The sequence below is a fragment of the Pinus tabuliformis genome, chromosome 5_2 (assembly GCF_031772625.1).
Source record: "Pinus tabuliformis cultivar Carrire ecotype Pingquan chromosome 5_2, CPIR1, whole genome shotgun sequence".
NCBI lineage: Eukaryota > Viridiplantae > Streptophyta > Pinopsida > Pinales > Pinaceae > Pinus > Pinus tabuliformis.
The window spans coordinates 1,064,340,507-1,064,351,899 of NC_142306.1; the positions used below are offsets into that span (position 1 = coordinate 1,064,340,507).

Consider the following 11,393-nt stretch of genomic DNA (forward strand, 5'->3'; position numbering starts at 1 on the left):
ACGTTAGTGCGCCAGGTTCATATGATCCATTTGATGTTTGTTGTTGTCTCATTCAGAGCACTCTTCTTTTGCATTCACCCTCTGAACGCGCCAATGTCGCGTGAAAGGCCAGGTTATTGAGCAGACGAGGTGGCTCTGGTGGCCGCGTGGCCTCTCAGCGGTCTTCTGACACACTGGAACCTGGGCGGAGCAGTCCACCGGTCACAAGAGGCAGAAGAGGCAGGGGTCGTGGAAGAATTGGGAGGGTCGAATGTGAGCATGCTGCTCATCCCACTGTGCATTATCGCATTCCATGCTCTCTCGCTAATTCCACTTTCATAGTCTCTGTCACCATAGAAAAATGTGAAGATAACAGGGATCTGGGAGCCGCCCATCCTGAAGCACTTGCCGAACAGAGGAATGTGAATCCAGTGGATAACCTGCGCCCGGTCATGGGGAGTGCTTCGATGCTGGACCCGGCCGTTCCTGCAGGCCCAAGTGCGCTTGTTCGTGGCGTACCCACAGGCTCGGTGGCTCCACATTCTGACTCGGAGGACTCTCTTCAATATGGATGTAGAGTCGTCAAGGAGCCTTATACCACTGATGATGACTGATACAGCATGACTATGTTTTGTTTTCGCAGCTACGGATTGTCTCAGGTTTCTGACTATCAATGTGTCGTTTATACTTATCATGACTATGTATTGTTTCGCGCAGTTACTGTTTGTCTCAGGTCTATGTCCGTCCAGGTGTCGTTTACACTTAGCACTGTGGCATGTTGGTCCAATGTATTGTCCCCGCTTTGTTCAAATCTGTGTTGTGTCGAAGATGAAGTCAGCTTACTGATGAAGGTTCACACTGTTTTGACCTCATGAGCTTTTTGTAATATGCCATTCTCAGGGCAGAACTCTCAAGGCCACGGCCTTGCTGTAACTTTTTTGTATCAATAATAGAAGTAGCCAGACTGAGAAAAAAAAAAACAATGGCCTTGTCGACCAAATAGTTATGCTCCAATAAAACCATGACATCATTCTCCATGTATGAGCTTTAACCATTTGCGTGTCTTTTGTCGCACACTAACAGCGTCACTCGCTTCTTCACAAATACATCACTACAACCAGGGATCTGATACCAAACATTGGTATATGGCAGCCATGAAAAAACATTTACACACAAAAGTTGATATATAAGAACAACAATATCCAAAAATATCACATTGCATTAATTTACAGTAATAATATTCACACCCTCACTCACATTAATAAAATACATAAGGCCTCATAATATAGCATTGAGGTGCTCATCACAAGATTTCCAATATGGCTAATTGGTCCAACCATCTCTATAACTATCTCCACAATATCTCCATGAGTATCTCCATAAATCTCTCAGCTGATTTAATGTGATATCGATCCCTTAACTTCTCTCATTGTCCTCATACATAGACTTCTAGAGTAAGTCTACTTTCATTAATATATTTCATTATATCATAAGTATGAATTATTCCTTCAATTGTAATATACAATCATTAATCAACAATTCAGATTTCAACTATCACATAATGGTCACAAAATAGTCCATAATAAAGACAAATAATTCTAAGTTCTTGAATCTACATTATACACTAAGAAAGACAAAAAAAGTATACTATCTACTAATCATAAGCCTCTTGCTACAAGCAATTTCTAATTTCTTCTCATGTGGTCTAGTAGCAACAAAAATCATTCCAAGAGCATCGTGAATCATTTCGCAAGCATAAGGAATAAAATAAGCAAGCTTTGAGAGCAACTGCATGACGTAGGGGACAAGCTTCCCCACAACTAGGGTTTCATAGTTTTTTTTGTTTCATGGCCTAAGAAAAGAACAAATATTTTCTATGTTTCTATTTCATAATTGTTTACAAATATATATACATAAGCCCCAAGGGGTTAGCTCAATCAATTGTTGCCAATTTTGTTGGGCATTTAGCTAGTTCCATACTAGCAAATGCCCTATTCAAATCCCCTTGGGTTAAGCACACTAGTATATTACCAACGAGTTTAGTAGGGACACTATCCACAAATGTGGGGACGCATTTCTTGGGTTCCCCCACAAAGTTTTCTTTGATTGAGAGCTTTGAGTTTCATGCAGGAGATCTCAAGGTCAATCCCAATGTCCCTATCAGCTCAAGCATCGTAATCAAGGTCAACAATTTACACTAGGTATCATTCACGAAAATGCAAGGCAATGCTCGAGGATTTCCCCGTGAGCTTTTCATAGGAAAAAACTTATACTATACTTTCATAGTTTTTTATATGTTGTACCCTAGCCACATCAACTCCAAACTGTTCAAAAAAATTGCATATCCAAATACAAATCTATTTCAATTTTCCATGAAACTTAGTTATCATGTGCTTAAACTTTAAATGGATATGGTGACCTAAAACCCAACTTGTTGTGTTATATGGTGACTTGATACAAACTAGCATGGAATCATTGGCCATGAGGTTTGAGCCATAACTTAACGCTTGAATCACCTAATGCACAAAGATGAGGGATGATGCCTATAATGAAGTGAGATCAATCACTCTCCAGAATCCAAAGCTAAGTCCCTCATACACAAACAGGTGTTACACCCTCTTCCATGAAATCAAACTTCAATTTTTTCAAGTGGAACCCAATTTAAAATAAAGTGAATATTGACTTAGTGTACATTTAATGTCAAAAGTTGCTATAAGATTTGCACTGAAAAGCACATATAACAATCCACCCAGTATATTCCCAAGGCACATCTAGAAGCCATTTACCTTGCACACAAAATGTTGTAACTAACAAGAGGCATCCATGAGCAATATCAGACACAAAAGGAAAGATAAACCTGTTAATGTTTTTCTTAAACCATATATGTTGTGAAAATTGGCACTTTCTATTGCAAGTATACATTTTATTAGAATTACAGGTTCCCTTGAAAAACAAAGCCAACACTTCATGCAAAAGGTGCAATCCACTATCAAATATTTGCACAATGTATTTGGGGTGCAATTAAATTTTAAAGCTTGAACTCATGTCTCGTCTGGTAACAAGGTGATTTAAGAACATACTTTACTCGAACAGGAATAAATTATTCTCTGCCAAAAGTGCACTAACATATAGAGTAATTTCGGGTGAGAGTGAACTCAGTGAAGTATGAGAGACACAGTAAGAAAATATTCATAGAATGCATAATCAAATGGGCTCAATTATTCTCCTACAGCTTACTTTTGGTTTTCAACATGTTTATGAGTACAAGTACTTAGAATGTTTAGCTGTAATAGACAAGAACTGTGAAAGGCAAATAACATCATGGTGTGTATAGCAAGTCTTCTCCAACAGAAGCAACAAAAAAAGAAACATTCAAAGTAATAAAGAGAATTCTTCAAATATACCTAGGACCTTTGCATTCTAATGCCAATGACAGTAGAGATGTCGATTCTAACAAAAGAGATTTTTTTAGTGCCTCAATGAGAGTGATACGTAAGATGATAAAAGTTGTACAAACCTAATTTGGTCCCAACGAGGATTATTGGAACTCCAGGAGCATAATGCCTCAGCTCAGGAATCCACTGTATAGCCATTGCATAGCAGCTTATTAGTTGTTCAGAAAAGAACTGCAAATAGGATATTGCTATATATCAAACCTTTTAGAGACTCGCACTAAAGTTAGTGGAATCAAAACAAACCTTTTTGGACACATTCTCATAGCTAGCCCTACTGATAAGCGAAAATGCTAAAATAAAAACATCTGCTCCCCGGTAGCTTAATGGTCTCAATCTATTGTAGTCCTCTTGACCTGCTCAAGCAACATATACACAAATAAGGGCCCTCTTTCACAGACGTATATGTCCAAGTAGGTAAATTACAGTTATTAAAAGTAAGTCACAAGGTGCATTAAGGAAAGCAATTATAAAAAATGTGTAGTTAATTTATCTTAATAATCCAGAGTGAAGCAGTGGATCGATTGTAATCCTCTTGACCTGCTCAAGCAACATATACACAAATAACGGCCGTCTTTCACAGACTTATATGTCCAGGTAGGTAAATTACAGTTATTAAAAGTAAGTCATAAGGTGCATTAAGTAAAGCAATTATAAAACATTTTTTTGCTTTTCACAATTACAATGTTGTATATTCCATAGACGTATATGTCCAGGTAGTTAAATTACAGTTATTAAAAGTAAGTCATAAGGTGCATTAAGTAAAGCAATTATAAAACATTTTTTTCCTTTTCACAATTACAATGTTGTATATTCCATATGAGGAGTATACGTATATTCCATATGAGGAGTATACATATACTGTCAATACTGTCTGTATGTCACTTGCGGGAATTGAACCTGGGGGGAGGATTCCATTCCTTTCTCCTAACCACCCGGGATAAGCCCGATTGATAAAGCAATTATAAAACATATTTAGTTAATTTATCTTAATAATCCAGTGTGAATCACATACATTTCAATTTTATCATTTTGGAAAGATAGTGGGTGATGGCCCTAATTCGACAGACAACCAAATTTAACACATTTCAGATCTAATTTTATGCTGAAAGTTTAAGACCCAAATTCAATACCGACAAGAACTGAGTTTTTTTTTTATCTTATATATTTTTAATTTTATTGTTGTTGAAAATATTGGAACACCCAGCCAAAACCACTGACTTCAAACTATAGTTAAAAACAGTTTATTTGTTTTTCAAACATTTATACCATGATCTTTTGGGATCAAATTTGTTAGAAATGTTTCATATTCTGATGAGATTTTTTTAAATTACTGATGGAATTATACATATATATATATATGGTGTAATTTACCATTTTTCTTTCCGCATCTATCCTATTTATTCAGTTGTACGGAAGTTGTGACTATGCTATTAATTTAACATATCATTCTGTGATATGTGTCCCTGAATTTACCAAAATTCCCTTAATATAGCAAACTCTGAAAAATTACCAAAATTCATACAAAACCATGGTAGGATCGTTCATACAACTGAACCAAAATTTTCATTTTTCATAACCCTAATTTGATCGGAAATGGATATATTTAATACCAACCGGCGAATTCAACCATATAGAAACAGAGGATAAAGTTATTACCTGCTGTATCCCACAGGCCAAGGTTGACCGAAGTGCCATCCACCACCACATTTGCACTGAAGTTATCGAAAACAGTCGGCACATAATCCTACCATCCACCTTACGCAAAATAACATGAATATACTCATTCTTCATTAAATTTAGCCATGAGAATGTGCAATTTAAGCATGAGAAGAGCATGGCCCATGGGGTTTGTGTTATAGCAGCAAGTCTTAAGTACTTGTCGTGAAAATGACGAACTTAAAATCCCAGCAGACAGTTTCGGATTACAAAATCATCAAAAGAAGAAAAGGGATTTGTTTGTAGGGGCTAAAGCCCAAATGTTCCTCTAAAAATAATAAGCACAGGAAATGTGAAAGAAAACTTACAGTGGGGAAAGTGTTGCTGGTATATGAAATGAGCATACAGGTCTTGCCCACTGCACCATCTCCGACTGTGACACATTTTATAAATCTAGAAGTACTCATTGCAGTCTGTCGCTGGGTGCATCAACACAGGTCACAAAATTGGGTTTGGGTTTTAGTGAATTTATTAGGGCATTGATGCATGTAACAATGTATTTGGCGACCAACCAATCAGAGTTCCCTCAATGCTAGGGATCATGAAGCAGAATGAGGGTTATGTGACAGGGTAAGGGGCATAGTAGTTGGCCAAATTTTTGCAAAGTCTAAAGCTCTCTCACTTTAGCCGTTTGCTATAATTGGCAGAGATGCCCACTCCAGCATTTCTTGACCCACCACGTCGCTTTCAAAAAGAAACGATGTAGACACGGAAGACGACCACAAGGGTCTAGAATGTCTTCTTCATGCCGTGCGAGCTTTTATTACAAGGGTCCCATTGCTATACACTTACACATTACTTGCTTTTACGGAATTCCAGAAACACAGGTATGTATCTCAGAATTTGGTTTGAGCACGAGGCATAGAATTATTCTAAAAGTTCAGAAAGAAAGATGTAGAGGGAATAAATATGGGGAAATTAAATTATATTTTGTTATTTATAAAATTGAAATGGAAATTGTGATTTTTTATGGGTATGATTATTTAATTGATTTTCCCTTCCCTCGTTCGTAAAGGTTTATTATAATAAGAAGAATAGAACAATAATATGAATAAATATATGTTGATAAATAAGGGTATGAATAAATATATAAGGTTAATATTTATTAATAATATAATAGCTAATTAATTGTATAATAATTATAATTATATCTGATTATTTTATATATTTTTATGTGTTTATATAATATAATACTAATAATAAGTTAATTGGGTTTATTAGGTTTAGACTATATTCTAAAATTGTTTTTGTTTGGTTAAGAACTTATTTTCTTCATACATATGGAAATAGGTTAATAGCTCAAGACTCTGAAGTATTTGGCAGAAGTGAGAGTCTGGCCCTTATGAACCACCGACACGTAATTCTAGGTGGCATGGTTTTCCTTGAATAACAGTCATGAGAGTCTGCCCCTTATGGACCATCGACGCGTAATTCTAGGTGGCATGGTTTTCCTTGAATAACAGTGATGAGTCAACATGGTTTTCCTTGAATAACAGTGATGAGTCAGCATGGTTTTCCTTGAATAACAATGATGATTCAGCTTGCATTCATGGATAGCATCAATGATGACTACCCCCACTATTGGTTTGAAATTGAGTTATGACAGGTTTTCACACTATATAGAAAAAATAATAAGTTAATTGGGTTTAGATCTTGTGGTTGGAAGGAATGATTGTTATCTTCCCACCGAGTTTAATTCCTATAAGCAATATAATAAGCTCATACTAAATATATCGATTGGGTTATCTTTGGTGCTTGAGAGGAATGATTGAAATCCTGTTTACCAAGAATCAACTGCGTTTATCTTTGGTGCTTGAGAAGAATGATTGAAATCCTTTTTACCAAAATTCAATTAAGTTTTTATATTTTTCATTCTAAACACCGGGATTCAGTGGGTGTCAACATCAAGTTGCCTAGCTGGGAACCAACATGAGAACAAATTTGAACGTTAAAACATAGAGAAATGTGTTTTATAGGGTGGCACATATTGACTTTTGAGTGAAAGTGGGTTTAATTTATTTGAAATATTTCATGTCAATGATGCGACTAAGGGAGTACTATATTCAACGTAGAATTGTCTTCAACGAAAAGTGTGATGGCGGAACTATTTTATGGTAACAAATACTTCAGCAGCGAAAACGGGGGAAATGCTTCTAACTTAAATAAAAAAGAGGGGGAATGACTTCCGGGCTATGAAAGTTTTTTATTCTCACATATTATTTGGCATTTTTCACCTAATTTTAGCTTTAAATGTTTATTGTTTAATTAAACCAACCCATAATGAAAATGAGATGTTATGGATTGTAGTTGCCCGCTAATATATAGAGGAAAATAGTTAGAATAGGTATTTGTTTTGCAATTTTGTTTATGGCTAGGTTAGTCTGTTTTTCCTAAAATATCTTTAAAATTTTAATAATAAAAATATTGAAATTTATTAAATATTTAATAAGGTATAATTAAATTAATAATGTAAAATATATATTTTAAGAATGTATAAAAGATTAAAATGAGTGATAACAGTTTGGAAGAGTGTGATATATGTTACCTTTTTGTTTATGCAAATTAATTAAATAAGTGCGAAGGGTTGTTTTTTATTTTGGTATTTCAAGTTTTTTCAACATACTCGATTTATGGAGCAGTTAACATATTGGTTTATGGAGTAAACATCAAGAAAGGATTTATTACTATTGAAAAACTATTGGCATATAGTCGAAGATGTAGAAATTCTCACTGTAGATTAAACTGATTATGCAATGTACTAAAGCAAAATACTTAATCTACTTCTACAATCAAACTTGTGGAAGCTTAATTGATTTTGAGCAAGGTCAACTAGAACACATATAACAGAGAAGAAGATTCAATCACACATGAAACACAGAAGAATACTCTGGAGAAAGCCTCAGCTAAAAACCTCGCTATCTGTATTATCATACAAGTGGAAATATCTCAGGATTACACAAAGCTTTAGCTCTCAAGCTATCCAGCTCTCAATACAATCCCTCATTGCTGCTCATAGACAGAATAGACAACACATATGCCTTCCTTCAGTCCTCCAAGCCTCCTATTTCCTTGCGCAGTTTCTCTTGGGTCCTCCAGCTGCCACCTGTGTGATTCTCACCTCACACACTACTCTGACCTCTGTAGTAACTGCGCAATCCTCAAGGAATGAATTCCTTCTTCATGCAAGAGATATTCACATGGGAATATTCTAACAACTGATAGTACATTGTCCCTGCCTTTAATCTCAATTGGGTCTTTGTCTGAACTAACATGCATTGGTTATTTATGAGAGAATATTCAGTTATCTGGAGAACACTAGTTGCATGCATGCATGCATTAACTGACTGAACTCATAATTAGTTCCACAAACTGTTTGGAACTAATTTAACTGGACTTAACTCAGTCAACTGAGCTAACTAATTACAACTCAAATACAACTCATCCTTATCTCCTTAATTAAGGGATAACTTCCTCAATCAAAGGGATAATTGTTGCATGTCTTCACAAAGACTTCATGTTTGATTTTCACCAACTAATTAACTCAAGATGAATTAATTAATTATTTTTCAAACAGCTAGTGAGACTAAATTCAAATTTTAATTCTCAATTTTAATTCAAGGACAAATTAAAATTGGAATATATCCTGAAATGTTATCTATAGCAATGTTATTTTTAGCATTTCTTGTTGCTATTTTCAACACTCCCTCTCAACAAGAAAGGGATTATCTGCCACCCCGATCCTATCTCTGTGGAACTCGAATTTACACTTTGGCAATGCCTTAGTCAAAATGTCAACATCTTGCTCCTCGGTCAAAACATACTGCAACAACATGATCCTCCTTGCCACACAGTCTCTGAGATGATGATACCAAATGTCTATGTGCTTGGACCTGTCATGAAATACTAGATTCTCAGAGAGTTTGATATAACTCTGATTATCACAATAAATCACAGTTGGATCCATCCTATAATCAAACAAACCAACTAGAATTTTTTGCATCCAAATGGCCTCACATGTTGCCTGACTTGCAGCCATGTATTCAGCCTCTACTGAGCTACGTGCAACTAACCTCTGTTTCCTGTTGTACCAAGAAACTGCAGCTGAACTAAGGTTGAAAATTCCTCTTGATGTGCTCTTCTGATCTGATGGGCTCCCTGCCCAATTTGCATCTGTGAAGCCCTGTAGCTTCACTCCCTCTGATCGTCTGTACCATAATCCATACTGAGATGTGCCTCTGAGGTATCTCAAAACATGCTTCATTGCCTTCCAAAACAGCTTGGTAGGCTAAACCATAGCTTGACTCAGTTGGTTCACCGCAAAGCACAAATCTGGTTGTGTGTTCACTAAATACATCAATGAACCCACAGTAGCCTCTACTACCTCACCTGAAGTAGCATCCTCCTTCCTCCAGTTACCTACTAGAGGAGTTTGCATGGGCTTGCACTTCTCCATGTGGAATCTCCTGAGTATCTGATTGGCATACTTTCCTTGAGACACAAACACTTCCCCATCCTTCTGCCACACTTCCATGCCTAGAAAGTAGTGCATGAGACCCATGTCTTTCATCTCGGACTCTCTTGCAAGGTTCTCCTTGCAAGACATGATCAACTGATCATCAACATAAAGAACAATGATCAACTGCTTACCTTCCACCATGATGTGGTACAAGTTCGCATCCGCTTCACTCTTTGTGAAGCCCAACCCGGTGAAGTAGTTGTCGATCCTAGTGTACCAAGCATGAGGTGCTCACTTTAGCCCGTACAAAGCTCTCTTGAGTCGGCACACATACGACTCACGATCAAAGGTCTCAAATCCTTCCAGCTGCTCTATGTACACCTCTTCCTCAATCTTGCCATTCAGGAATGCACTCTTCACATCCATCTGATGGATCTTCCAACCCATCTGTGCTGATAGTGCCAACATCGATCTGATAGATAAGTACCTTGATACAAGAGAAAAAGTCTCATCATAGTCGATCTCCTCGACCTATGAGAAACCACGGGCAACAAACCTTGCCTTATGTTTCTCCACACTACCATTAGCAGCATGCTTTACCTTGTAAAGCCAATGGGAACTCATAACTGACTTGTTCTCTGGTCTTGGAATAACATCCCAAACACTGTTCTGAACTATGGAGTCATACTCCTCCACCATAGTATCAACCCAAACTGGCTGCATCACTGCTTCCTCAAAGGAAGATTGTTCAGTCTCTACACATTCCCCAACAAGGGCCATGTAACCAGTGTACCGTTCAGGTGACCTCCTCTATCTGCGGTGAGAAGATGGCTCTCCCACATTCTCTCTTGCATCCATCAACAATATGTCAACCTCCCTTGTGCGTTTCCGCCCATCTCTGGTAGACTTTGCATGAGTGGATGTCTCCACTCCTAGAACCTCTGCATGTGGTTGCTCCGCATCAGTCTGAGGCTCCTCCTCCTTAGCAATCAAAAGTTCCTCCTCTACCTGCATGATCCGGATTTAAACAGGAACGTAATAAAATATAGAGATAACCATAAAGACAGATATGTAGCGGAAATAATACTTCATTTCATTACTATAATATACTGAAATATGCTTACAAACAGAAATGGAAATAAACCAGCTAGGGCGATGGTAGCTTATCTCTGAGAAGAGATGTGGCGGCTACATGCCTCTGAACTGTTCTGAACTGTGTTACAATGAGGCTCGAAGGCCTATTTATTGTTGAGAAACAATGGAAAACCTTTCACATCCCAAAACCTAACCCTAGAAGATGAAACGCCAAATTGTGGGCCCCGTTTGGGTAAATTGGTACATCAATTTCCTGGGGTCGTAACTTTGGCATACAATCTCCGTTTGACGCGTACGATAACTCGTTAGATAGATCTATCCGAGTACTACCACTTTGGGAGGCAACATCGTTCCATGGACCCATGTTGCCCCAGATTCCCAAAAAAACGTCATTTAGGGCCTAAAAACGGCTCCGGAAGTTCAGGACCCGAAAAACTGCTAAAAATAGTAAATTGTGCTACAATTTAGGAAACTGAAAAAGTTGAAAGAGACAGTTGTGGGGGTCCAAATGGGATAGGTGGGTGGCCACTAACATCCACCTGGACCACTGCATCTTGAGCTCCCTCTCAAGGGAAACTCACATGGCCTTCAGCTCATCGAACTTAAGATCTCTGCGAACCACTATCCTCTGACTAGTAGGAAAATACACCCGATAGTTGTGGGGAGTATCAGTGTACCCCACAAGTATCCCC

General features: G+C 37.4%; 1 protein-coding gene across 1 annotated transcript; it reads right to left on the reverse strand.

Moving 5' to 3' along the window:
* Window positions 1-3,455: 3,455 nt before the first annotated feature.
* Window positions 3,456-5,960, reverse strand: LOC149162911 (rac-like GTP-binding protein 5). The gene is made up of 4 exons (XM_089435305.1): window positions 5,459-5,960; window positions 5,091-5,178; window positions 3,678-3,787; window positions 3,456-3,560 (listed from the first exon to the last, which is right to left on the reverse strand). Exons 1-4 carry the CDS (start codon window positions 5,555-5,557, stop codon window positions 3,456-3,458), a joined length of 402 nt encoding a protein of 133 aa, XP_089291431.1. The 5' UTR covers window positions 5,558-5,960.
* Window positions 5,961-11,393: the final 5,433 nt, after the last annotated feature.